The sequence below is a fragment of the Nelusetta ayraudi genome, unplaced genomic scaffold, assembly GCF_046127955.1.
Source record: "Nelusetta ayraudi isolate G7.1 ecotype Tasmania unplaced genomic scaffold, CSIRO-AGI_Nayr_v1 ptg000197l, whole genome shotgun sequence".
NCBI classification, from domain to species: Eukaryota; Metazoa; Chordata; class Actinopteri; order Tetraodontiformes; family Monacanthidae; genus Nelusetta; species Nelusetta ayraudi.
The window spans coordinates 272,665-300,000 of NW_027466246.1; the positions used below are offsets into that span (position 1 = coordinate 272,665).

The 27,336-nt window shown below is 47.0% G+C and overlaps 3 protein-coding genes and 1 long non-coding RNA gene across 5 annotated transcripts in view; all 4 read right to left on the reverse strand.

The window, feature by feature from the left end:
- Nucleotides 1–719: 719 nt before the first annotated feature.
- On the reverse strand, nt 720–2,058 carry LOC142881486 (thymosin beta-12-like). Its single transcript, XM_076015785.1, has 2 exons — nt 1,922–2,058; nt 720–1,712 (listed from the first exon to the last, which is right to left on the reverse strand). The coding sequence occupies exons 1-2, from the start codon at nt 2,005–2,007 to the stop codon at nt 1,658–1,660; spliced, it is 141 nt and encodes a 46-aa protein (XP_075871900.1). The 5' UTR covers nt 2,008–2,058; the 3' UTR covers nt 720–1,657.
- Nucleotides 2,059–2,579: 521 nt separating this feature from the next.
- On the reverse strand, nt 2,580–4,321 carry LOC142881487 (uncharacterized). The gene is made up of 2 exons (XR_012925583.1): nt 3,846–4,321; nt 2,580–3,509 (listed from the first exon to the last, which is right to left on the reverse strand). It is a non-coding gene; the product is annotated as an uncharacterized LOC142881487 (long non-coding RNA).
- A 113-nt stretch (nt 4,322–4,434) lies between these two features.
- LOC142881485 (ribose-phosphate pyrophosphokinase 2-like) lies at nt 4,435–13,082 on the reverse strand. Of its 2 annotated transcripts, none has more exons than XM_076015784.1 (7): nt 12,729–13,082; nt 8,304–8,487; nt 7,024–7,122; nt 6,717–6,841; nt 6,311–6,484; nt 6,055–6,214; nt 4,435–5,634 (listed from the first exon to the last, which is right to left on the reverse strand). In XM_076015784.1, exons 1-7 carry the CDS (start codon nt 12,848–12,850, stop codon nt 5,542–5,544), a joined length of 957 nt encoding a protein of 318 aa, XP_075871899.1. In that variant the 5' UTR covers nt 12,851–13,082; the 3' UTR covers nt 4,435–5,541. The 2 variants fall into 2 exon arrangements, with proteins under 2 accessions (XP_075871899.1, XP_075871898.1); XM_076015783.1 differs by lacking the exon at nt 12,729–13,082 and adding an exon at nt 11,773–11,858.
- A 997-nt stretch (nt 13,083–14,079) lies between these two features.
- The window catches only part of LOC142881500 (histone deacetylase 4-like), a 27,005-nt gene continuing 13,748 nt past the window's right edge, over nt 14,080–27,336 (reverse strand). The window contains exons 10-24 of the mRNA XM_076015810.1: nt 26,166–26,372; nt 25,286–25,481; nt 24,241–24,374; nt 24,049–24,151; nt 23,865–23,911; nt 22,875–22,982; nt 22,727–22,782; nt 22,541–22,628; nt 22,322–22,441; nt 21,127–21,224; nt 20,905–21,023; nt 20,680–20,813; nt 19,901–19,985; nt 19,042–19,180; nt 14,080–18,212 (exon numbers count right to left, since the gene is read on the reverse strand). Coding sequence (XP_075871925.1) covers nt 18,143–18,212; nt 19,042–19,180; nt 19,901–19,985; nt 20,680–20,813; nt 20,905–21,023; nt 21,127–21,224; nt 22,322–22,441; nt 22,541–22,628; nt 22,727–22,782; nt 22,875–22,982; nt 23,865–23,911; nt 24,049–24,151; nt 24,241–24,374; nt 25,286–25,481; nt 26,166–26,372 — 1,704 coding nt within the window. The 3' untranslated portion in view covers nt 14,080–18,142. The remainder of the gene's footprint in view (nt 18,213–19,041; nt 19,181–19,900; nt 19,986–20,679; nt 20,814–20,904; nt 21,024–21,126; nt 21,225–22,321; nt 22,442–22,540; nt 22,629–22,726; nt 22,783–22,874; nt 22,983–23,864; nt 23,912–24,048; nt 24,152–24,240; nt 24,375–25,285; nt 25,482–26,165; nt 26,373–27,336) is intronic.

A 27,336-nucleotide genomic window follows, 5' to 3' on the forward strand; every position in this document is an offset into this window, starting at 1 on the left:
GCTGCTGCTGCTGCTGCACTGGTTCAAAATTGTCACATAAGCCGGGTGGGTGGAGCGCTCACGGCTGAATGATGAACTCGGAGAACCCCCCCCACCCACACACGCAGTTCTTTAGGGTGCAGCTTTACACTTTTATTAACGCAAACCCATCCTGTCGCCAGCTCAGCTCGGCTCAGCCACGGCCGACAGGATCCCGGCTCATCACAGAGAGGGTGAGGGCGGGGGTAGAGGGGGAGGGGGGGAGCGGAGAGGGGGGGGACTTCCTAGACTGCAGCACTAGTTTTGACTCATGACTCTGGATTCACTGCAGTAATCTTAAACCCGGCGGGGCAGAACTTCCCTCTTGGACGAGCAGTCAAATGGTGTTTTCATTCTTGCGATACCCTCTCAGGCGCGCGCACACACACACACACACACACACACACGCGCGCTTCCAAGTTGAGCTCCGGTGCTGCTAAATCCCTGCCAGGCACACCGTGGTGAAGTTTAAGCCGTTGGACAAAAGCACGGCTTCATCCCTGCAGTAATGCTGCAAGGCCTTTTTGGCATCTCCACAAGGCAAAAGGAGACGTGTTGTAATTAAGACTGCCTGCTGAAAACTAGCTCCGAAGTGCTAATATGGGATGAATGTGGCGAAATAGAAGGAATAAGTCCAACAAAAAAATAAAAATAAAAATAGGTGCAATCTGGACACACAGAATGTTCAACCAAGAAACTGATTTCTTTAGTAACAAATTTTTTATTACAACATTTCACGGTTTTCCATTTCTGGTCATGGTTTGTGGCAGAGCAATGTGACAGGTGGAACTCCCAAAGAACATTTCATCTACGGTTATAAGCAAATACATGGAAACAATTACCAGTAGATTTTTTTTTTTTTTTTCCTTTTTGGTGGTGTTTAGGTTGTTTTGTCCTTTCCTCATTGAGACAATTCAAAGATAAGATTGAGACGCAAGCGTCCTCCCGAATCACTCTCCACTTGAAGGGTGGTGACAATTACAAAAAAGAAAAAAAACGCAATTAAAGGGTCCGTTTGAGCATCCCCCAGATCGAGATGGAATCCGTTAACACATTTTAATCCTCATTTACATACAAAAACAAAGAAAAAAAAAAAAAACAGTATCAATTTTTGGGGCATTTACATTTTGGCCAGCGTACGAACAAATGTTGTGCATTTCCGAAAAAAAATTAGAGATCACGAAAAAAAAGAGAGAAACAACGGTGAAAACAGAAGAGCAAAGCTTGACGCCTCGGCTTTGGTGCAGAAAGTAGCGGCGCAGGAAGTTGGAAGGGCTGTCGGTGGTGTGACGACGGTGATGATGATGATGATGATGATGATGATGATGAGGAGGAGGAGGAGGAGCTTCCTGGGACTTAGGCCACACCCCCATCCCTTAGGCTCCTCAGCCGCACATCAAGTCTTGGTGGTCCAAGTGTCTTCTTCCCCTCCCCCCACCGCCTCCTCAGACTAGACCCTCCTCATCTGGCGGTGGGAAGGTGGTTCTTCGTGGTGGTGATGGAGGGGCAGGAGGGAGGGCCATCCACCACCCCCCCCCTGGCGAAAGGCATCATCCGTTTGCAGGCCGCGTGCAGCTCGATTTACTGTTGTCGTTTCATCATTTTAGGTTTTCTCTCTCTCTCTCTCTCGGTTACAAGGTTATACAGCTAAAAGAAGTGACTGAAAACAAGGCAATGCGGGAGTAGGGGGGGGGGGTGTACAGTGCATGATGGGAGGGGCTTCACGATGAAGCTTTCTCCTGTTCGATGGCTGAGGAGAGAGAGAGAGAGAGAGAGAGCCAGAGAGAGAGTGAGTCAGACTGGGCATTCCAAGCAGAATTTGGTGAAATTATTAATATATATAATCATATAGACACATATGCACACACAAGAGTGATGAGGAGGCTTACTTTCTTTTGTGGGCAGGGGATTTTTCTCCTGCGTCTCCGTCTTCTTCAGCTTGGACTTGTCGAAGCTGGTCACCTCAGAGATATCAGGCTTGTCAGACATGGTTGGTTGAAGATCTGGGAAATGGCAATGCGTCACAGGTGAAATTCCGCTCTCAGAACAGCATCTCGCACACTGTGTATGCACAAGAAAATGTGCATGTGGCGCCCTATAGCGCACGTTATACAAGTCGTTCCAGCGTTTCCACAAGGCATAAAGCAGCGAGCACGTGTTCCAGTCGAAGGGCGTTGCCTGACGCCCAGCACAGCACAGCACAGCGCGGCGCGGAACGGAGCACGCACACAAAAAGGCATTTGAGAAAATCACGCCAGCGGGGAAAACGACGCAAACGTCTCCGTGTGATGAGTTCTTTTGTTCGCCCACGGCTACATTTTGCCTGCCGTTCCGTCCCCGTTATCCAACACGCAGCCCGGCGTGACGCACACAGGGGACGGGGGCTGTAGCTGCAGACAATGGAGCCAGTCCAAGGCGTTCAAAAAGAGAAATCTACATAACAATGGGAAATTCCAGACCGCCAAAGAACGGGAATAAATCACTGCGACGACAAGGAGCGAGCAGGTTTATTAGATGATTTAAAAAATAAATAAATAAAATCATATTTTTTAATTATCATCTCTTTTTTAAATCTGTAAAAATGTTCAATCGTGATTGCGCACGTCGCGGGGGTTTTCCCACATGGAGGCTGTACAACCTTCGCAAAATTCACTTGTCACGTACTCGTCCGCCGCCCCCTCTTCCCCCAAAGCCCCCTCCCTCGGGACGCAGTGAAGGGACCACCGCCCAGGTGGCCGTCTGGGGCACAACCACCTTCTCTTCTCTCCTCTCTCTCTCTCTCTTTAAATCAACAATAAAGTCCGAAATGTTCGGAATTCGCTCGTAATTAGCCCAGGGAGAAGGAGAACGACAGAGCGCCATAGTTGCGTTCAAAGACGGTGGGAGTTCTTCCCTCTCTCTTGCTGTTCTTGCAGCCGTCCATGCAGCTCCGCTCTCACGCGGCAACAAAGGAAACTGATGTGCGCGACCGCAAGCCTCACACAAAGACGTGCCACGCGCACCAGACCCCGCACGAGTACGACGCCGCGACGCTAAAAAGGAGAAAGAAAAAAGAAAAAGAAAAACAACGCACGCCGTCTTCACTTGCATCCCACATCATCTATTCTCTCTCATATTGTCCCCTAGTTTATCCATCCGTCGCATCTCTCTGCTGCGCCTGCGTCGCGACCATCCCGTCACACTCCAAGTCCATGTGCACGATGAAGGTTGAAGCGTGTGGGTATGTCAATTATATGTTGAGTGCGTGCGTGCGTGCGTGCTTACCAAAGTGTGGCGGCCTGGAGAAGTTGCTCTTGCTCGGTGCGTTGCTGCAGAAGTACTGGCGCGGGTCTGTGCGCAAGCCGTTCATATAGAGGGGAATATGCTAATGACTGATGACGTAATTCGCATCGCCGAGTCCGCCGACAGTCGCCCTCTGTTGGCCGGGACGCAAATCTCTCCCCATACCCATCTTCAGGCGGTCGAGGCAGACCGCTCAAATAATAAAAGCCCTTGATGACACATGAACGCCAATAAATCTGTGGAACTTCGTTTTGTGTTGCGTCGATGTGAGCTGGAGTGGCGCACTCCGTTCGTTGTGATGTTTGTGTGACATGGCTGCTGTGGCGACATGGTTCGGACGGAAGCCCGCTCGGTTAGGGCTGCATTTGTTTGTAAAAAAAATGTAACGTAAGGGCGCCATTGTTGTCCACTGACGGGGCTGCTTTGCGCCCTCGGCACATAAATGAAGGAAGGGCTCCACCTAGTGGCGAGCTAGTGTTAAGCCATTTTGTGCGACAACTTGAGAAAAAAAAAATTAAATGGAAAGAAAGAGGTCGTGAACTCACCGAAAACACCGCCACAGTCGTATTGAAGTCCATTAATAGTCTGCTGAGCCTTCCACTAACGACATGGTGAAGATGTGACGCAGGTCAAATATGAGCTTTGCGTTTGTGAGAGAGGTGCTCTGCAGGCGAGCTAACGTTAACTTCTGAAGCTAACTCTATTAGCTCCCGTTAACTCTAAAGGCCTGAAATTCACTTCTTTTTTTTCTTTTTTTCTTTTTTAACTCTTACTCCGCGATACTTGGGCATGTAGAGTGGATGTTAACGTCAAGGACATGTGGTGTTAGTTTGACGTTGACAAATCTCTTCTTCGTCGCCCCACTTTCTTCTTCTGTTGTTTATCTTCTTCGATTTTTATTAACTCCGTCGTGTTATGGTAACGAAAGTGCAATGGCTAAATCTCAGCTACAACACACAAACACTTTGTAGTGTTTTCGATATTTTCACGAGGTCTTGACAAAACTTGTCTTTTCTTCAGATGTTGCAGTGCATCCTGGGAAAGTGTCGAACCAAACAAATAGAACCATACAGTATATATATATACTTTTAATAAATAAATAAATAAATAAATAAAGCAGGAAGGGGCGGTGTGTTGTCTGTAAGCCATTGTCAAATCTTTATTGTAAAAGAAACAGCTTGAAGTGTTACATATAAAAAAAAAAAAAAAAAAAAAATTAAATCATACTTTCCCACCATTTTTTTATTTTATTTTACTTTTTTCTTTTTCTTTTTAAATTCACCTACAGGAAAAAGTTAAACCTGCTTCATTGGCACTAAAGTGATCCACTACAGCTGCGGTGACAATTACACTGCTACTCTGCTTGTCAAATCAAACTAGAAATCTTCAATCTCAACATAAATACGCTGCGTGCTCAATTCGTGTTCATGACCTTTTGGAGTGCGGGCGTGGCGCCCACTTCACACTTCACATTAGATACCTTTATTTCTATCTCAGTCAACAACTTCCCTGCCAGATGCTTTTTTTTTTTTCGAAGAACTTTATTAATCTATTGATGGAGGAAAATGGTTCACAGCAGCTGTAAAAAGTGGAGGTAAAGACGCATCAGCACATTCATGAGGCTCGCAATTGGAGAAGGAAAAAAAAAAACCAAAAAACCAAACAACCCTGAACAGAAGACCGAATCAGGCTCATTTCACTCCTGTGTGTATCTGTGGTCACATCCACACATTCCCACTTTGTAATGCAGCTCTGACAACCAGCAAACTCTAACAATTGGTTATGAACTAGTCCAAGTTTGGGCTCTAATCATCACATAATACTTTCAACAGCTCTTAAAGCAAAAGGGAGCAAAAGGTGCAAATATATCCACAATTTAACTATTTGTTAGAATTTCAGAGATGGAAAAAAAAAGTTGGGGGGCGGGGGGGGGGGGGGGGGGGCAAAAACTTAGAATGAGGAGATAAAGCTGGAATGCTTCGTTTAAAGTGAGGAAGAAATAACACAAAATGTTAGATGATGGAGCCTTTGGTTAAAAGTGAAGGCCAGGGATGGAGGGAGCGGAGGAGCGAAAAATACAAAGTCTTGATCTTGGGAATGACGTGACATCATCACTGGGTCTCTCAGTGGAAAAGGTCGGACAATGTGTGGGCGTGACCGTCGAACCAGTCACACCGGGTTGGTCAAAGGAGGAGGAGGGAGAGCAGGTGAAGGTGGAGGAGGAGGAAGGGAAGGGGTGTTCTACAAGGGTACGTGGCTAAATAGGTAGGACACGGATTCTCCATTGTGGGTTCTCCTGATGGCCTCAGCCAGGATCATGGAAATGTCGATGACCTGGAAAATATTAAGGAATAAGATAGAATGTTTTTTTTATTTGCATAATTGGAAAAGAGATTTTATCTCCATCCTTGTCTGACTTCAACACAAACAAAATGGATTTCTCTAAATCATTCTAAAACAGGAGTGGGCAAAATACGGTCCGAGGGCCATATGCGGCCCGTTAAGCTTTCTAATCCGGCCCGCTGAACTTGAAGAAATAATATTAACAGTCAGTAATTGATTAAATGGCTGTATTTTCATTTTCAATTGACATTATAGCAACATGTTTTCTACATATCCCATGATATATAGTTTCCTCCTATGAGGTGGCTCACCAAAACACTCCATCCATCTGCTGCTGCTCCAACCCCTCTATCAAACTCTGGAACCCGCTGTGACCCCACCAGTATCACCCCTCCCCCGGTATAAACGCACCTGGATTTTGGGACAGGCCTTCATCTTCTCCTCCTGCGGGATGGTGTTGGTCACCACCACGGCCTCGAAGGGGGCGTTGTTGATGCGGGAAATGGCCGGCCCGGAGAAAATGCCGTGAGTGAGGATGGCGTAGACCTTTATCGCGCCGGCGTCGATCAGCCTGATGGGGGAGGAAAAATAGGACACAGTGACTGAGCAAGAGTCGCCTTCTTTCCAACCATTGAGTGGGTTTGCGGTGGCGGCGAGCAGCGCTGACTTGTCGGCGGCGTGGCAGATGGTGCCGCAAGTGTCGGCCATGTCGTCCACCAGGATGGCCACGCGGTCCTTGACGTCACCCACCAGCACCATGCGGTCCACCTCGTTGGCCTTCTTCCTCTCCTTGTGGATGAGGGCAAACTCCACGTTCAGCCGGTCGGCGATGGACGTCACGCTGGATGGAGGAGGAGAAGAAGGAGGAAGAGGTGGATGAGGGAAAAGGAGAAGGAGGAAGAGGAAGAGTGATAAGGAAAAGAGGGAGAAGAAGAAGAGGGAGGTGGAAGGAGGTAGAGGAAGAAGCAGAAGCAGAAAAAGGAGGAAGAAAAGGAAGAGAAAGCAAGAGAGGCTGCTCAAACTCAGAGCTCGACTGTGATTGGCTGGCGATGTGATCCGTGCTGTCTGCTCACCGCTTGGCTCCGCCTGCGTCTGGTGACACGATGATGCAGTTTTTCCACTCCAGAATGTTCTCTTTGATCCACTGAAGAACAGCCGGCTCTGCGTAAAGATTGTCCACGGCGATGTCGAAGAAGCCCTGAGCAGGTAGAAACAACACGCAAAGATCAGGATTATTTCCTTGGTAAAAATGCTTCATCGTCTCCATTTACCAAGTCATTGCAAACATCCAAATCCTCAAGGTGCCCTCGGCTGGAGCCACCAAAAAAGGAGAAATTATTTCACAATTGCGTCGGGGACGACAACAGCTCTAGTGCTGACCTGGATCTGTGACGCGTGAAGGTCCATGGTGATGATGTGGTCGGCGCCGGCCACTGACAGCATGTTTGCAACCAGCTTGGCTGAGATGGGCGCTCGACTCTGCAGGAGGAACCAGCACATGAGGTCAACACAACCTTTCAACGACACGTCAGTCAACCTGCCTGCTTGGCTTTGAGGAGTTTGACTTGGGAGGCTTTAGATCAGAGCTTCTCAACTGGTGGAGATTCAGGACCCACATCCTTATTTCCCCTCATCATTAAGTCACAACCCAAATTTATTCCAAAGCACTCACATTTTCGAGGCCACTTCCTACCAGATTTCAGAAATGAATTCTTGAAATAGAATTGTGCCCTGGAAAATAAAAGTCCAACATTTTCTCAATAAATATATATACATTTTAAAATCACTTTCTCTTTAAAAGAAAAAAGGGAAACTGCCCACAAACCAGTGACCCACTTTTGGGTTGCAACCCACCAGTTGAGAAACGCTGCTTTAGAGACAAATCACTGCAGGGAAAGGGACTGCGTGGACCGCAGGGCTCCAAGGTGTGATGACAAAACACCGACGACCTGGAAACGACGGCGGCCGAGCTGAGCTTTCAGGAAACACCAGACGGCAAGTTTCAATTTAAGAAACAAACAAACAAACAATAGAAAAAAAAAATCAAGATTGACATTGAATTCAACCTCGCATTGGCCAACCTCCAATCCTGAGGGGCTTCAGGACATCATGTGACCACATTCAGCCCAGTTTTGGACTTACGCGTTTCCCCCCTCCTTGTGCCGCACAAAAAGCTTTAAATAATTCACGCAAGGGGGCGGGGCTAAAGACCAGGAGAGACTGAATAATTTGGTGCGGGGGGAGGGGGGGAGACTCGCAGGTAGAGAGCTGGCAGCCTCAGCTGCTGCGGGATGGTCTGCTGTGTCCCTCACAGTCAGTTGACGGCTCCTTAATGAACTGCAGCTCATTAATTAATGAGTCGCTGTGAGGAAGCTGCAGCCCCAGTAGGCAAACACACACCCACTAGTTCCACACAGCCAATAGCCTGGGAGAATATTGAGAGAGGGACGGCGACCACAAGCAGCCCGCGGACATGCTAGAATACTAGCAGCTGCACTTCCTGTTTAAATTAAACTAATGTTTAACTTTGTTTTGAACTGAACACACACACACACACACACACACACACACACACACACACACACACACACACACACACACACACACACACACACACACACACACACACACACGCACACACACACACACACACACTTCACCTTGTCCTTCTTGTCCTGCCGGGCGTAGGGGAAGCAGGGGATGACGGCGGTGACGCGGGACGACGAGGCGATCTTGCAGGCGTTAATCATGATGAGCAGCTCCATCAGGTTGTCGTTGATCTCGCCGCAGCCGCTCTGCACGATGTACACGTCCTCGCCGCGCACGCTCTCCCCGATCTCCACGCTGTGGGTCAGAGTGAGAGCCACAGGACCATTTAGACACGGGCGTGGGCAAACAACGGCCCGGGGGCCACATGTGGCGGCCCGTTAAGTTTTTTAATCCGGCCCTTTAGCCGAATTTGAAGAAATTATATTAACAGTGAGTAGGTCATAAAACAGCTGTACTTCCTCCATTTCAGTGTTTTCAGAGTCATTCCAATAAAGAGTTAAATACCGTGGGGCCACAAAGACACTGATTATGTTGCAACTTTGCTTTGGTTCACTTTGAATATACATTACTGAAATCAGGCCCCTCTGTCATATCTTAGAAGCCACTGTGGCCCACCAGTCAAAAGTTTGCCCACCTCTGGTTTAGAACTTTAATAATCACCTCGAGACAAACGCAGCTAATGATTTCACAGCACATCTTTTAAAAGCTCCGTATTCAATCCAAGCTCAACTCTTTTTGTTTGTACTTACTAATACCTACTAAATGCTCTACTGGGGCAGCCTGATTGATGAAGCATTATGAGCCCGCTGCTTGCAGTATCCCACAGAGAGAAACACATCCTTCAGCCTCCTGAGACTGAGACTGATGCTTTAGTGGAACATCCACGAGGTTGGCTGGGGGAAAAAAACCTGGGGTGTAAGAGGGCGGAGCCAAAAGCTGGTTACGGGTGCGGTGGTCATTTACCTGAGAAAGTTAACAGTGCCCTTTGTGAGGTCACAGATGGCTGAGTTCCAGAGCTGTGCGGCAAGCACACGCAGCAAAAGGATGAGCTTCTCTCATCTCGGTGGAGTTTGGCGATTTGGGTCAGAAATCACCAATTCACACACACTGAGATTTTTGCACAATGTGGGACCTTCGAGACTCAAGGAGAGCTTCCTGCTTCCTGCTGTCAACGGAACAGCTTCAGCAACAAGAAGGAGGTTCGGCCGTGAATTTGTGCAGCTGCCTGAGAATTGACGAAACAAGTTTGGGCCGCGTTCCTTCACTAATCCCATGTTTGGAACAAACCTGAAGCCAAAAGACACACACACACACACACACACACACACACACACACACACACACACACACACACACACACACACACACACACACACACACACACACACACACACACACACACACACACACACACACACACCATGTGTGTGTGAAACATTCCACTATAGGACATGACCAGTCATGTGACCGGTGGACATGTGCCGTTGCAAAGGTGGTGAATATCTTTGACTGCAGCAAACCTCACAGCGAGACTGTGGGAACTGGACCCAAAGCAGCTGCTGGAAGAGAATCGGACCAGAAATTACATAATCTGAAATCAGGCGGTGTGTGCGAAGAATGACCCGCTAAAACGCAGCTAACTTTCAACACCGAATCCTCATCGTGACAGAGAAACGTCTTGCAGGCTGTCAGTGTCCCGACCACACAGACAAAAACAACTAATAAAACTGTGTCATTCACATGATGAGGCCTCAACCCGGACCAAACACATTCCCAACTAGAGATGGCAGTGGAAAAAAACAAAGCCAAACAAGCGAGCAGGCTTTTCATTTTCCCTGTATGTGCTCTTCATTTAATAAACTTTTATTGCGCCTAATCCTGGCCGTCTTTCAGCAAAGCCCGGTCAGATTTTCAAGGTGGATCTCCGGCCCGCCAAGAGGCCAGAACACAAACGGAGCCGCTGTTGATTAAAGTTTGAAAGTCGCGCACTGGTCTCATGAATAACGTTGCCTCCTCCGCTTCTCCGAAAACAACCCGGCAGAACAGAACTCGCGTCGGAGATGTGAGGAGAGCGACCGTCGGCGTCCCGTTCTCACCTCCCTCCCTGCTGTTTTGAGAAAACGCTCATTGTTTTGGACCGCTGCTGCCCAAACAGAGAGTGAGTGGATTGGAGGGTCTCACCCGCACATCTGCAACACCTCCGCAACCACAACTGGCTGCGTTGTTGAGTTTACAGATGTTTGTTTTGTTTTTTTTTTGGGGGGGGGTGCACAAAAACAAAGTGCACACCTGCAGGACATGCCAGTGGCGCTCATGACATCACAAAGGGGCCGACTTTGTGACATAAAGCAAGCAAACAAACAAACACAAAGGCCCCTTTAAGAGAACAAATTAACATGCAGGAACACAGCTCTTTTATTTATTTATTTATGTAATTTTTTTGGAGCGGGGAATAAAGCTGCACAGGCCGTGCAGAGGACGCCAGATGCTTTTATCCCAGCTGCATTACAGTCGAGTGAATGGATCTACCAGTGGAAGGGCACTCTCACTCTGCAGCCAAGGGCTCACACAGCGCATTACAAGTCAGTGACTTTTCTGTCTATGTAAAATGGTGAACAGTTCAATTTCTTTATTTCAATTTCCTTGCTCATGTCATTTCAGAGTTCCTATAACATTACGAACTTGTTTTTGTCACTTTTTTTAAAACTATTTTTACAGGTCATAAACACACAATGAAGTTCAATAACTAACACTGAAAGTTGAGGTTACCCTGAAAAAAAGGGGTTGAAACACTCACTCATTACAGATTTTGTGACAATACCACGGCCATGAAATTAAAATATGTCTAGGCGGCCTATGTAATATGAATATTAGGGTAATACGAGGGTTCAGCAGTGCAAAGGTCAAAACACCAGGGGGAGAACATGCACACTGCGGCGCTGAACGATCCAACAGAGGAGCCGCACACTGTGCGTGATGGATGCGAGGTCGGGCAGGGCGATGCGGTGTTGTAAGGTTCGGGTCGAGGAAGGCAAACAAGGAGGTGAGGGACCAAAGGGAAAAGGGCAGCCGGCAGAAGGGTTCAAACGTGCCCGTAAACAACTCGGAAAGGGCAGCCAACACCAGGAGGGAGGTGCTTTGTGGGGGGATGAGCACAAATTAGGGGCATGTGATCCGGACAATGCTGACTTGACTCGCATGCTAAGTTGGTACAAGTGGAAGCATACGGCAGAAGGTTTCTCTCCTACTTTAGAGGTTTTAACATGCAATAATTAATACCTCTGCCAGTGCACTGGAAGTTACTCTGACGTTAGTTACGTTGCCACTAAGCCTGCCAGTTCATTATGAGGGCATTAATACGTCGTAATTATGATATCTATAGACCATAAACGTGTTATTATATTATATTATATTTTTAATGAGCGAAAGCACGCGTGCTTCCATTTTCGACTTGCTGACACTGGTTTCCGGCTTTATTTGGCCCCGGAGGGGACGTGTAAACAACGATGTTTAAATAAAGTTTAATGCTTCAAAAAAAAAAAAAAGAAAGAGAGAGAGTGAAAAAAGCACCCCGCTCACTAGACTGGGCGTTCCGGTGTCACGTCATATTCTGCACAACCGAAACAATTTGTTCCGACTTCACGACACATGGCGTGTTTACACGACAATGTTTGGAAATACACGTGTAAAATAAGCCATATTAATAATTTTAGGGATTGTGCGTTTCAGTGATGTCAAGTTAGCAGGACGTGGTTGCTGTGGGGGGTTTAAAAATACGGTGTGCAAACTTTGGCCCGACTTTACTTTGGTTCCGCCAGAAGCAGCACACGTCGTTCGCGGCGAGTGAAATATAACGTTGCGTAACTTTAAAATCACCCTCGCCCAACCTTCTTATTGGTCTTAAGTCAGGCCCAGACAACAGCTGGCTGTGTCTACCTAAAAAAAAAATATTCTTAGGACTTTATGACGTGTGGCCGACCGTGTAGCCGCCGCGGCTAGCACGCTATGCTAGCCTCTTGTGTTTACATGTGGCTAACTGGTCACGTGTAGTAGTCTCCAGCCCCGCTGCACTGGAAACTATTGTTAGCATCGCGCTAACCCCGAACCCACATGTGATTCCACCAGTGCTGTAGCAACACGAGCAGATATCCACTTGCACGCAATAGTCAAAATCAGCCATGCTTTAAAACAACAACGCAACCAGAAAGCATTGAGCTACTAGCAGAGAGCAGAGAGCTAACGGGACATTCTACAACGCTTTCCGTAAAAAAAAAAAAAAAAACGTATTCTCAAATTAAGCCCACTTTCACCTCTCCAAAAACCAAAACGACAAAGCTTAACGTGGACAGTATCCATAAAATAAGGTTTATGGTTTTGGTGTTTGGAGAGGTGAAAGTGGGCATGACTAGAGATGTCCACGTGAATCTTGGTGATAGTTGATAGCTGTTTTCGGTCATTAAGCTAGGTTAAGCTTTTTACATAAACCGTTTTATAATGTCCCAAGCTAAGGTAAGGTGTCCGTCGCTGGTACTCGCCATGTCTCCTGGTTGCTGAACTTCTTGGTGATGACTTTGCCCAGGTCAAGTCCCAGCCGGTCCGCCACTCTCTGGGACAGGTCGTGGTGCGAGCTCCCGCTAAAAAGCACGATGTTGGGCATATCCGGGGATGGAGAGAGGCTTGCTTTGATGAGGAAAACAAGAAGGAGGGGATGATGCAAAAGAAAAGAAAGGGAGAAAAAGAAGAGGCGACAGGTCTCCGCCTGCGGTGTTGGAGAACTGGGAGGTTTGGCGGTGCTAGTGTTGCAGCAGGCAAAGCATTGCACTGGTGGTGTGGACGAGACGAGAGGAGGAGGAGAGCGATCATGTGCACGACAGGAAGGGAAGTGGCTCCCTCTCATTGGACGCGCCGTCAGTCCACAGGAACTCACCGAGCTGCCGTCTCGCTTCAAGCTCAACACACACACACCGGCCGCCTTTTTTAATGTCTTAATATTTGCACTGCGACTTAAAATTAGGACACGCCCTAGTTATACTTTTCGTTTTTCGTTCGTATTTTTGCACCAAAGTGTCCACTGCAAACTGACAGTTTATGTTCACCGACAGAGATCTTTTCAAAATAAAAGTCTCAACTGAAGATGATCTTCCAAATCTTTTGGATACTAAAAACTAAACAAAAGTGTGTACGTGTTTATTTCTTTTTATGAAGAAAATGTTTACTTTGTAAGATGATTCTTGTAAATAAATAATTGTTTTGCATGTGTCATGTTATTATTATTTAATATGTAACTGCATACACTCCATTGAGAGAGAAAAAACTATTTGGGCTTTGAAATGACCGTATAATCACAGGACTATTGAAGTGAGAAGCAGATTATTTTTTTGCATGTCTCCAGAGCCGAAGGTCACCTGACTGACCCTACGTTGGACTTTGATTGAATCCATCAGGCACACTTGTGATATTGGTTGTCGAAATTAGATTTTCCACTCAGCAGGAAGTCATCTGAGACTTCCTGCTGCTCCTAATGTCCCGGCAGCAGTGGCAGCAGTGGCCCCACTGCTCCACAGTCACTGCTGTGATGTGCTCGGCCTGCTCATTTCCCACAACAGAAGGGGAGAAAAGAAGAGAGTGATCATGCAGGAGAGCTGGAGCAGCTGCTGCGTCTCCGCAAACATACTTCACGCCTTAGCAGGCGCTGCTGATTATTTACGACTGGATTGTGGGAATGTGGACTTTGTGTGTCATGTTTTCGAAACTGATAAGAGTCTCTGTCGCCGCACTGATTCCGTCCAGATGTTTTCTCACAGATGGTACAAAAATTCTGCCCAGGTGCAACCTTATCCCTCACCTGCAGATATTAATATAAAAATAAAACACAAAAGCCGCAGGTTATTTTTCAGAAATATATTTTATAGATGATGTCAGAGATGAAATGTCCAAAGCGTAGGTCCCAAAGAAAGTTTTTTTTTTTTTATCAATAGAGACAAACAACAAACAAAAAATAACGTGTTTTTTTTTTTTTAAATCCATTTACATGTAAACCGAGAACTGCTCTTGAGCCACAGTGGTTTTATATATATGTCATATATAGAACTGGCCTAGGTGGGTGTGACAATCAAAGCGACGACGCCCTTTTTCCCCAAACCGAAACCTTTTTAGTCTTTTTAACTTTAAAATTCTTTTTGTTTTTTGCGACACTCAAAGGTCTCAGAAAGACAAACATTCTTTGGAGAAGTCCTTTTGCTTTTTTTGTCTTGAAGGTGTGAATGTAGCAGAGGCTAGGCAGAGCACGTTTCTCTTTAGCACAGTCCACACATGTCCTAAGTGCCGAGTCATGTGAAAGTACTCATTGGAAACAATAGTCAATAAAAACAATATCAAATGTATCTCAGTGGAGTAGTTTGGACAAAGTCTTGTTGAGTTGTTTGCACAGGCGGAGCGGCAAAAAAGCCGTCCAGTCTGCTGCTCGCAAGAGTCGCCTTTTTTTTTTCTTTTTTTTTTTTTTTTCGAAATGTCATTTCTATGTCTCCTTTTAAAGTCCTCCAGTGTTCATTTATTGTGCAAATACATTTTCTTTTTTTCTGTTACATAGACAAGCAGGCATGCTGACTCACAAACCATGCAAAGAGATCAAGTTGGCGCGAGCAGACGGTAAAAAAAAATGATGAGCATCACGGAAGTTTCTACAAAAATAAACTCACTTTTTAAGGTTAAAAATAAAAAATAAAAATAAAAAAACAAAGCCAAATTAAATTGTCAAATGAGTGGAATGTTTTGCTAGAATGCGATTTTTTAAAAACAAACAAACAAATCAACTCAAAGCTCAAATTTGTCGTTTTGTCGCATTTTTTCTAGTGGAATAACTTGAAAGGAAAGGTGATGGTTGTCTTGAATGGGGAGCGGCTGACAGACAGGCGTTGCTGCGATACGGTCTGAGCTACGACTGGTGTCGGCCGTCTGTGGAAGCCAAGCAGCAGCAGCAGCAGCAGCAGCAGCAGTAGCAGCAGCAGCAGCAGGAAGGGGAAGAAGAGGAGCACCAAGTTGATCAGCTGATGCCTTTTTTTCACTTTCAAAACTTTGTTGAAATCCAAGTTTTTGCTGATGGGTCTCCCTTCAGTGTTTTTCCTTTCCCGGCGCCCGGCTGAAGTCAGGCTGGCTACATATGACGGCCTGTGAAGTGTTCACCAGTCGTGCACGACAGTATCAACTAGGCCACAATGTGATTAAATATGCTGCTTCCTTTTTCTTTTGTCTTTCCCCCCCCAAAAAAACCAAAAAAGTTCATGTAATATTGTACACCAGACTGTTTGTCGCTCACAATATCGTAGCTGTCATTAGTTCGAGAGTACATTTATAAATTTTTCAATATACAATTCTCCTATAAACAGTGCATGTTATAAATACACGACTGATGAAAATGCGGAAAGGCAAAGAGCCGTCAAAAGAAAGCACAAAAAATGCGGAAAGGCGTCGAGACAGCAGAAAGGAAGAGTGAAACTGGAGAGAAAGTGAGCGTTTTGCAAAAGGACGAGAGCGTAAAGAAGAAGAATGAAAATGTTCGGGAAAAAAAGAGAGAAAAAAAAACATACAAACAAATCTGTGGAAGATGGAATGAAAAGTTAAACGACGGCAACGGAAAAGAAAGAATCAAAATCCAGAAAAGGCCGAGGGAGGCAAAAGAAAGAAGGAGCAACGTGACGGAAATCCAAAGGGAGCCGTTGAGAGAAACAAAACACGGAGAAACTGCAGAGAGCAAAAAAATGATTTCGGACTGACGGTGTGGGAAGACAGGGCAGTCGAAAGAAAGAAAAAGCGGAAAAGGCTGCGAGCAGAACAGCGCTAATCTGTGGAGAGGTGGAGTGTGGAGAGAGCGCTCCAGGGAGAGACAGAGAGAGAGAGAGAGAGAGAGGGAGAGAGAGAGAGAGAGAGAGAGGATGAGAGTGGGAGGAAAGTCACAGTCCCAAGAAAGCAGAGAGGGCGGTTCCAAGATAGAAAGAGAAGAAAGAAGAAAGAAAGCTGCTTGTTATTTTCCGTAAATACAAGAAATTGTTTCTGAACAGGTGACAAAAGTACTGAGTCCGTATGTAAATGGCAGCCCTATAAACTATCCGGAAAACGGATTAAAAAAAAATAAAAAAAATAACACAAAACTGGGGGGAAAAAAACATTTCTACGGATGAATAGAGTTAGAAAAATAATCTTATACGTTAAAAAATAAAGAACAAACAGTGAACACGCTGAACAAACGTGGTCTTAGATATCGTAAAATGGCAACCGCACGTGGGAATCGTACTCTGGCGATCGCCTCCCACCGATCTCGCGAGAATAGATTGAGTACAACCGAGACGAGGCGAGTCGGGCGCCACCGCTGCTCAGCGCGATAATAACCGTAAGGAAACGCTGGCGGCGTGAAGGTTCTCCAAAGCGCCAGAGAGGAGGAGCGTCGGCAGGCCAAAGCCAGCTGTCAGAGGGTGGAGTTGAAAAAAACTACGCGTGGTAGATGCAAAAACTTCATGCTTTGGCTTTTTCTCGCTTGGCTTCCTCTTTTGGATAACATTCAAAGATCCTGCGATTTCACAAGAAAGTAAAGCAAAAAAAGAAAAACCACCTGGTGTCTCTGCTCAACACGCTCGCTCGCCTTTCCCCCTTTTTCAAAGCATCGACTTCAGTTTAAAGGGAAGCTACATTGAAGGCTCAAACCTCTTCTTCCTTTCAGAGAGATTTTCCGCCTGATTCTTTTTTTTTTTCCAGGGTTCTGTCCCGTTTTTCGCTTGAACCGAAGCTGGCGACGAGCACGACCTTCGACCGCTTCACTTCGCTTGTTTTGTTTGTTTGTTGTTTTTTTTACAGAAAAATAGATCCATCCAAAAAAGTAAAGTAACTCTTGGTCGGAGAGGCGGCGATGGACGTAAACCTGGTCGTCTGCTCGCACTCCAGCGGTAAACATGCTGTCAGACTGTGTTTTTTTTAAATTATTTTTTATATTTTCCACCTCTAAAATAAAGGTCAGGGAAACTCTTTGCCTCTCTTCTCCTCTCCTCTCTTCTCTTCTCCACCAGGTCGGGGGGAATCTTTTGACTTTTTAAGGCAACCTTTTCCTGAAACGATCCTGAAATTCCAGTGGACCTGCAAATAAAAACCCTTCCTCGGTTTCTCCAAAGGCACTCCTCTCACTTCACCCCGCACCTCCTCCTCCTCCTCCTCCTCCTCCTCCTCCTGCTCTTCCTCCACCACCTCCTCCTCCGACAGACCCAGCAGCTCCCGGCGACGCCACACAAGTCTCTAAAATTTTGCGCGAGTCGACTCAAAAGTTCGGCCCGACTGCCGGAAAAAGTCCACAGTGAGTTGCACAATCTCGCACAATGAGTGCGCGGGGCCCTCTCTGATGTCAGCAGGGGCCAAACAGTTGGGGAGGAGGGGGGAAAAAAGGGCAGGAAGTGGCTCCCGCCGTTCTGCTGCCCCCCAGTGTCCGCGGTGTGTAACGCGCTCAGAAGGCAGCTGTGTTTAAAAAAAAAAGCACCGCGTGTGTTCCTGTGCCACCAGGTGGCAGCGTGAGCAGCCCCCCCCTCCCACAAAAACCACTCCTTGCTGCCTCACTCACAGAGTTGGCAGCCGCCGCTGTGCGTTAGCCCCGTGGTTAGAACAGGCGGTGAAAAGAAGTCTCTCAGCGAGCGAGCAAACGCCGCTTTAAATGAATCTGTGGTGTATTTTTTGTGTCTTTTGCTTGGCGAGTTCAGTCCTCCGTCTCCTGAGCGGCGCCCCCTGCTGCTCCCGAGCCCGCCCCCTCTCCCCCCACCACTCACTGGGTTAGGGGGGGTCGGTCGGTCGGTTGGGGGGCGGGCCCACTAAATGAAGGGGGTCAGTGGAGAGTGGCGGCAGCTCAATGAGGCCCCCTGTCTCTCCGGGGAGGTCAGTGGTAACACCTGGGTGGCAACACCTCCTGCTCCTGACGTTACAGTGGCTCCTCCTCCTCCATCGGCTCCTCCTCCTGCTCCTGCCCCTCCACCTCCTCCTCCTCGGGCCTGGGCACGGGGACGAGACAGGAAGTCATGTTTACGCTCGCTCACGCCCCCTGCTGCGCGAGCAGATAACCCCGCTGACCCCTAGTGGACTTGGGACTCGCTCTACGCACATACATGTACACATATAGTCACCTATGGATGTGTGTCACACACACTATTTTTTTATTTATTTTTCTTCTTCTTTATTTTCGCTCCGTTATTCACGTTATTTTGTGAAACTTTCACATTATTTCGTGAAACTATAACGTTATTTCGTGAAACATTCATGTTGTAACGTGAAACTTTCGCTGTATTTCGTGAAACTCTCGCTATTACTTAAAACTTTGACGTTACTTCGTGACACTATCACGTTATTTTGTGAAAGTTTCACATTATTTCGCGAAAGTTTCACGTTCTTTCGTGAAATAATCACGTTCTTTCGTGAAACTTTAACGTTGTAATCTTAAACTATCAAGTTATTTCTTGAAACTTTCATGTTGTAACGTGAAACTTTCACGTTATTTTGTATAACTTTTTAACTTGTTTTTACTTGATAATTTTCATGTTTTTACGTGAAAATCTTCCATGTTTCAAGTCAATGAATCAAAACTAAACGAAACGAGGTATAGATTAGCCACTATGGCACAATTCGATTGAATTGCACTTAAAGCTAAAGAGGGTTGAGACCCTCAACTTATTGAGTCAATGACATTAATCAATGTCATTGATATTAATATTAGTATGCGGGCTAACTAAATATGCTTTTTTTGTGGACCTTAAAAGGAAAACGCTAAGGTCACATAACTCAACCATCCCAGGCTGCCCCCTGGTGGCCCTGGGCTGTGCCTACCTGTGGTCCAAGGCAGTGGCCACGGAGAGGGAGGCCATGGCGCTGACGGCCTCGGCCTCCTCCGAGTCGGCACGCTTGGCCTCCAGCAGAGACAGCTCCAGCCTCGGAGAGTAGCGCTGCACCGAGCGCCAGTACTTACCTGGCCAACAGGGAGAGAGGAGGAGCAGGAGGAAGAGGGGGGTGGGGGGAGAAAGAGGAGAAGGATGAGAGAAGGAGGTGTGAAGAAAAGCGTCAAACTCTGGCCCGCAGGCTAAATTTGGCCCGCAGTGTCATTATATTTGGCCCCATGAGGCCAATACAATATTACTACTTGCCCACTGGTATTATTCAGCACATGTAGCGCTAATACTACAAATCCCAGAATGCACTGCTGGTATTTTGGGGCGTCAATCGGGACAGGACGTTCACTGAAGAATATTATTATGACTTCATTGGTTTATTGTTGTTATTTTATTTTTAAATGTATTATTAGTTTGTGGAAAAAGGTGAATGTTGAAATTCAAATCAGAAGGTTACAAATAAAAAAAGAGTCATACAATTTTTATTTACATTTTATTTATTTAATGAGTTCAATGAATTTGAAATTCGATTTTGCATGTGTGCAATATGAAGTAATTTCTTGTATAGTATGAAACTTTGCTTGTTCCATATTCAGGTTGAAGCAAAACTTGTTTGGCTCCATGTAAAAAGGTTCATTGTTCCATCTGGAAGAAGATTTTGCTCAATAAATATCAATGTTGGACCGAGACTTTGTCCGAGTTTTATATTTTGGCACCCCCTAGCGTGTGACCCTTTGCTTTTTGCTTGGGGGTTGATGGGTGAAAACAAACAACAACAAAAAAAAACAACAACAACTCACTGTGTGTCTCTATAACCTTCTCCAGGGAGCGGACAGCGTTGTGGTTGGGCCTCTGCTCCAGCACGGCCTTGGGCAGCGGCTCCAGCTGGGGAGAACACAGAAAATACGTTGGCTGAAGAGAAAAAGTAAACGGCGAGTACAGTTCTCCTGACGTCCACAAGGGGGAGTCAAAGGACTACTGTATCACGATAAATAGTTCCCAGAGCCCCAACTGACACCATTAAAGTGTGTAATATTTGGGGATTCGAAAGAAGAAAAAGCAACATCAAGTGGTGACAATTTAGATTGTAGCGTATTGGCTTGTGAGCACCCAAACCTGGACACCTTGATTTTTTGCAGACACGAGTGTCGCCCAAATTATGAAACAAGCAAGATGGAAGCTAACTGGGAGCAAGACCCTTGCACTATGATATTGATATAAGAGTATATCTCGTACATATCTGAGAACCATTCTCAGGGTAGAAAACCCATGAGACTTTTATTCAAGTATTTCCAGGGAGTATGTTTTACGTATTATGTACCAATATAAAAATCATAAATCAAGTCAAATATTACACACAGGACCTTTAAGACACCAAATTCTACCTCTGTAGCTAAAAGAAAATTCTGATGATCCGTTTCATAAAAGAAATAATGTGTATCTGTAGACGATCCTGCTCTGTTTTTCCAGGCTTTGCGACTTAAAAAAACAGATGCATAATGACGACGGATGTGCAGAAAAATAAAGCAGAGTGAAAGCATTCAGCTTTGGCTGGTCATCTTCTCCTGGGGGGCCTCACCTCCTGGCCCAGCAGAGCGGCCACGCAGGCCTCGGAGGCGTCGCAGATGGCGGTGAGGTCGTGACCCCCCTCCAGTGCCAGGACCAGGCGACCTCCGGCCAGGGTCATCAGCTGCCTGGTCAGGTAGCCGAAACCTGATGAGGGGGGAAGGTGGAGGGGTCAGTGAGGGCGGCGCCGCCTCGTCCAGTGAGCGTATGAACGGGCTGGGACGGCATCTGAACTCACATTTGGACGTCAAGGTGTAGCCCCCTAGTGGCGGGGGGTGTCCCTCCACTGCGTCGAAGCCCGACGAGACAAGTACGATGTCCGGGGCGAACTCGTTGGCGATGGGCATAACCACAGACCTGAAGTGGGGGAGAGAGGGGGTGAACAGGCGCCACTCAATCCCAGCTGGCACCTCCACATCAAATCACAACTCTTATCCAGTGTTAGTGTTTGGTGAGGTACCTGAAGGCAGCCAGGTATTCTGCATCCCCCATGGGCGGCTCCAGACCTCCGGTGAAGGCCACGTTGACGTTGAAGCCCACTCCTGGTCCGCTGCCCACCTGCACGCACGCACAAGACAAGCAAACTGCGTGAAAACCAGGAACAACTTTGAGTCATGTTCCCCCTCAAAGACAAGAAGGAACAATATCAAGCTGTCATTTTTAGAGCCGTCACTCAGTGGGAATCCTGACTATTGATTGATATAGATTAAGAAGAAAAGCACTGAAACAGGGTGCAAGGGAATCCACACCACATGGATGACTCTCCATACTGGCTCTACTAATAAAATGATTATGTATTAAGCATTTTCACCTTTCTCCTGCTGTAGACTCGGTCTTGTTTCCTCTGAGAGGGTAATGACGCTTACACTGAATTGAAGTAACAAATATACAGCGTTTCTAGGTTTTGTGAACTTGAGTGTTTTCTGTACTGTATGTATATCCCACTATGTATACATGAGCTCTATATGAGGCTATGTGAGTTTTCCTTGCTGTTTGCACCGTCTGTTAAAATGCCAGTTAACTCCCCACCTACCTGCTGCCACTGTCTACACTGTCACCAGCATCAGTGCACTATCCCAGGACTATCTGCACATGTACAGCTTACATACATACACACCCCTCCACTTGGTCACTTGGTCACTGTTATTCTGTATACTCTGTTCATACTGTTCATATTGTTTATACTCACACGTCGCTGTTTATACTGTTTATACTGTTGCTAGTGTACATTAACCTATTTATTTATGTACCACCAACATTCTACCTCAAGATTTTCCCATATTTCCCATATTCCCATATTTTTATATTTTTTATCTCAGCTTGTATATAGATTTTTTAGTATTGTATTTCTGGAACTGGGCAACGACATTTCGTTGTGAATTGAACCACTGCTGTGTTTTTCTTCATAATGACAATAAAGAAAGTCTAAGTCTAAGTCTAAGTCTCTCGTAAGCAGTGCCACTTTTGTCATTTTACGGCACGTTCAGCATGTGATAAACAAAGTTCTTGAATCTTGAACCTTGAATGAACGTATGTCTACACATGTCTACGAAATGTGTTTATTGTATGCGGAGCCCAGGAAGATGACTGAGCCACAGCTGTGGAGGCTGATGGAGACGTCGATCCGGACTACGGCAGCGCGGAGAGGCGCTCACCTCGTCAGGCGCTCCGCTGCCGGGGAAGAAGTTCCCGTCGTCGTAGCGGTGGATGGACATGTAGAGGACGCCGGGGTCGTCGTAGAAGGCCTGCTGGGTGCCGTTGCCGTGGTGAACGTCCTGCAGCCACAAGCGGTAAACGGAGGAGGCGTGAGATGCAGTCAGTGTGGCCATGTTATTTGTTATTGATCTGACTGTGAAGCGATGCGCTGGCAGTACCCAGTCCACAATGAGGATCCTGTTGACGTTGAGCCTCTGCTGCAGCAGTCGAGCGGCGATGGCCACCGAGTTGAAGTAGCAGAAACCCCTGGAGCCGCGGCGTCGCACAGGGAAACAAACAAGATCAACAATGGAGGCCCTGAGCTGTGGGTGCGTTCAAGTGCAAAACGGCGGCTGGGTGCTTACATGGGGGTGCTCTCCTCGGCGTGGTGTCCCGGCGGCCGGACCACGGCGAAGCCGTTCTGCAGGGACGCCAAGAGTGGTTTAAGCCACCGAGCTTCTAGAACAATGTGAGGAGGACGTGTGCGTGTGCGTGTGCACGTGCGTCAGTTACCTTCAGCTCCCGCGTGGCCACTTTGAAGACGAGCTCCACCACAGAGCCCACGGCCAGACGAGCGGCGCTGGACGAGTGGACCTCGTTCCAGATGGTGTCGCTGTCCACCTAGGGGGCGCCGAGAGAACACAACGGTGGTGTGATGTCAGCGCTGTGGGTCACGTGACCCCCGGTAGCAACTGGCTTTTGGTGGGTTTCAAGGTGGAAGGCAAAAGAAGCTGCTGCAAGAAGCACCTTTAAATTCTATGGGGTTTTTTTTTAGGGATGCACAGACACCACTTTTCTACACAACAAGTAAGAGTACGAGTACTTGCATTTCAGTACTCACTGTGACCGATACTGAGTACTTGATATGGACATTATACATTACAGAGTTGTTACTGTTTTACTGGTGGGGCCACAGAGGGCTGTAAACTGTGACAGAGGGGGGGCAGCGGAGCAGCAGCAGATGGATGGAGTGTTTTGGTGAGCCACCTCATAGGAGGAAACACTATATTTTATTGGATATGTAGAAAGCATGTCAATGTTAATGTCAATTAAAAATGAACCAAAGCAAAGTTGCAACCAAATCAGTGTCTTTGAAGCCCCACGGTGTTGAGCTCTTTATTGAAATGACTCTGAAAACACAGAAAACATGGAGGAAATGCAGCTGTTTTATGACTGACTGACTATTAATATCATTTCTTCAAGTTTGGCAGAACGGATTGAAACGTTTAATGGGCCGTGTATGGCCCCCGGGCCGTAGTTTGCACACGTCTGTCCTAGAACGTGCAAGTTTCACAGCAGTACAAACACAAATGTAAACATTCATATTCAACTGCTATCGGTGTTGTGGTATCGGCAGGTATGTTACGAGTTCTCAACCCTGGTATCGGTACCAATACCTAATACCGGTATCGGTGCATCCTTAGTTATTTCAAATTGTTTTTTTAAAAGGCAGATTGCATAACCCCTTGATTAAAACACACACACACACACGGCGCCACTCACCCCGACTCCTCCGCACGGCAGCCGCACAAACATGGGAGTGACGGAGCCTGTGGAGCAGAAGGAAGCAGCAGAAGAAGAAAGCAGAAACGTTAGAAGATCGGCCACGCGGCATTGCGATTCTGACCGACTCGGCTCGGCTCGGCTCGTCTCAGCTCGGCTCGTCTCAGCTCGGCTCGGCACTCACAGTCCAGTTTCTGGCGGAGGGGGTTGGTGCCGTACAGCAGGACGTGGGCCTCCGAGTGGACCGTCTGCAGCTCCTCCAGCGTCGCCTTCCTCCCACGGATGCACTGTGCAGGCGCGCCAGGGGAAGGAGAGATGAAAACACACGCAAACTCACACACACGCACGCACGCACACAGGAACACACGTCCCCCACCTCGCACTGCGCCCTCAGCCCCGTCTCCTGCAGCCGCGACCAGATGCTCTGGATGCGGCCGGCGTGCTCCGGGTGGCTGTTGGTGTTCCCACACATGCACTGGTGCTTCTGCATGAGCGAGTCGTACACCAGGCCTGGGAGAGCGCGCGCACACAAACAGTATATGTTTACTTTTTGTTCCAAATGAGAATATATTGTGCAGCGACAGCAGTACAACACACAATAATTCTACTCAATATATCTTGATATCTGCATCATGTGAGGATAAAAATAGAATACATAACATAAAAGAGCTAACATTGTATTTTCCAACCTAGTTTAATATTTTTTCTAAATTCCGTTCCTCACAAATTTCTGCAAAAGTTGCTTTTTGCAGAAATTTTCAGGACACACATGTTCGCAAAACAAAACGTAAGAAAAAGACCCCAAAAAAACAAAAGGGGTTTCCTCAAATCTTTTTTACATTGACTTAAACAAGAACGCGTACAACAGTATATTTTTTTTAAAGAATCTGTTTTGCAGATTAAGGCAGCAAAACATCTTGATATCTTCAGATGTGAGGATAAAAACTGAGTACGTACAAAACACACAAATTAAAGCCTCCATGTGGCTTGAAAAATTCCAAAACTGTTTTTTCCTCCGTTGTTTAATATTTTTTCTCAATTTTTTTTCCCTCTCACAAATTTCTTGCACTTACCTGAGTTACTTTTGCAGAAATATCGAGACTTTTACAGTCACCGCCCACATTACGGCGATAGAACAAATATCGAACTGAACTAAAACATCGGCACAAAGAGCAAAAGCTTCTCTCAACACGTCTCCTGGCCGACATTACTTGCACAACTCTACTGACGCCCTGCGACTGCGACTATTCAACTGCCATTTGGCAAGTCGTGCTGCTCTCTGAACAAAGCAGCCTCTCCCGACTCCCAGCTGCATCTGAGAGGAAGACAGACAGCCAAGCGCTTCCTGTCCAAGAGAAACAAAAGGATGGAGAAAAAGAGGAGATTGGAGATCGACCAAAACGAATTTGAAACAAACCAACCTGTGGTGAAGCGCGGCTTGGCGGGCGGCTCGGCGGCCGGGACGCTGATGGGGAAGGAGGAGGCGGAGGCGGGGGACGACTGTGCCCTGGAGAGGGGCCGGTGGCCAGGGAAGGAGATGGACAGGCCGGCCGCCTCCATGGAGGCCTGGTAGTTCCTCAGCTGGTGGATACGCTGCTGCTCCAGCAGCAGGGCCTGCTGCACCCACGCCAGAGAGAGGGAGCGGCAGCGTCAGTGGCACCGCGGTGTCGCTCACTCGCCACCAGGTGGCGACCACAACAAAACGCTCCAGGTTGATTCAAAAAGGTTGATTCATAAAGTCAGTGTGCGTGTTTATTTGAAGTGAAATCTGCTTTATTGGCCGAACCGAACGGTGTTGCAGCTGACGCGTCGCGTTGACTAAATACAGCAAGATTGTATATTATGACTGAACGATTCCACCTGCTGATACATCTGAGACTAGATAGATGGATGGATAATCTATCCATCTATATAGACAGACAGACAGACAGACAGACAGACAGACAGATAGATAGGTAGGTAGAACGATACTTCCTGCCTGAACGATTCTACCTACTGACTCGGTTGAAGTGTGAAAAATACAACCGTATTTTTCCACAGCGGCTTCAGCAGTTTTAGGCTTCTGGGACACTTCTGAAAGGCACCCACGCTTCCCCCAAGTGGAGGGAACACGCACACTGACTTTAACACAGACTTTTAGCAGACGCACTCGTTCTCAAACAGGGGTCCAACTCTAAACCCTCGCCTATGGTTTAACTGCGGATGCCGTTTGTGTTTAACAACCAATCTCAATCTCAATCTGGGCTTTTTTCATTTTGACCTTTGACCTCTCCAGGAGCCCCCTGCAACCTCCCGAAGTACCTGTCTGAAAAGCAGCTCCTGCTCCGCCTGCCTCTGCAGCGCCTCCTCCTGCAGCTCCTGCGGGTCGGGCGGCTCCTGCTTGATGGTGACCCCTGGTGGCAGCGCCGCACCGCCGCCGTCCTGGTGCTCCCGCAGCTCCTCCTCCGTCTCCTCCGGGTGGCTCTGGTGCTGGCGGCTCACGGGCGACTCGCCGGGTTTGGCCATCATCTGTTCAGCAAGGGGAGGGGGAGCGGAGGCTTTGAAACAGCGGGAAGCCTGAATGACATCACCAGAGTGTGCTCTGAAGCAGCGTTTCTCAACTGGTGGCTCGCAGAGCCGTTTTCATTGGGTTGCGGCTTCGTGGGCAGTTTTTATATATATATACATATATATATATATATATATATATATATATATATTTAGAGAGAAAATGTTGGGCATTTATTTTGAAGGACACACAATTCAATTCTGTAATATCAATAATTTATTTACCAGACACGAGAAGGTGGGCTAGTGTTTTTACATTGAAGCATCAGAGCAACAGTTCAGCCTTTTGCCATTAGGGGGCATGTGAGCGTTAGATAAACACAATCTGTTTTCTATTTTTGGCTTCGTCTTTTTTTCCCTGAGAAGGGGGTATTTTTCTCCCGACGCTGCACAAGCACTGCGCAGCGCCATCAATGGAACGCTCAGCGTCGATCAGTTGTGCGTGCCTTGAAGCCCTTTTGATGACATCACAACAACGCTTCCCCCGTTGAAGGGACTGAAACCAAAGGTTTTTTTTTTTTTGGCATCTCTTGAAAAAAAAAACCCGACATAATAATTTACCAGTTTGGAAGCCTGGAATAAAAACGTTTTTTTTTAAAAAAAAAAAACAAAAAAAACAACAACAGACCTCTGCTCTGTGCATCCTGAATAATTTAGAATTAGAGGGGAGTTTTCTTTTTCTAAATGTGAGCTGACAAAACGCCTTGGCGTGCCAGAGGCTGTTAGTGAGACGCTTTCTGTGAAGAGCTGCCACAGGGGGGCTCTGAAGCATTTGGAGGGAGTGAGAGAGCGAGTCGGGCGGAGGGAAGGAGGAGGAGGAGGAGGAGGATGAGTGGGAGGATGAGGATGAGTGGGAAGATGAGGAGGAGGAGGAGGAAATCCCATGTTTCATCCGCCCACCTCTCCTCTGGCGAGCGCGCTGCTC

Coding starts and splice junctions, on each gene's coding strand:
- LOC142881486 (XM_076015785.1), bottom strand. CDS start 2,007: ATGTCTGACAAGCCTGATATCTCTGAGGTGACCAGCTTCGACAAGTCC. Junction 1,713..1,921: donor ACGCAGGAGAAAAATCCCCT/GCCCACAAAAGA, acceptor GCACTGTACACC/CCCCCCCCCTACTCCCGCAT.
- LOC142881485 (XM_076015784.1), bottom strand. CDS start 12,850: ATGCCCAACATCGTGCTTTTTAGCGGGAGCTCGCACCACGACCTGTCC. Junction 8,488..12,728: donor TTCAGCAACCAGGAGACATG/GCGAGTACCAGC, acceptor TCTGACCCACAG/CGTGGAGATCGGGGAGAGCG. Junction 5,635..6,054: donor AGGCCTGTCCCAAAATCCAG/GTGCGTTTATAC, acceptor AATATTTTCCAG/GTCATCGACATTTCCATGAT.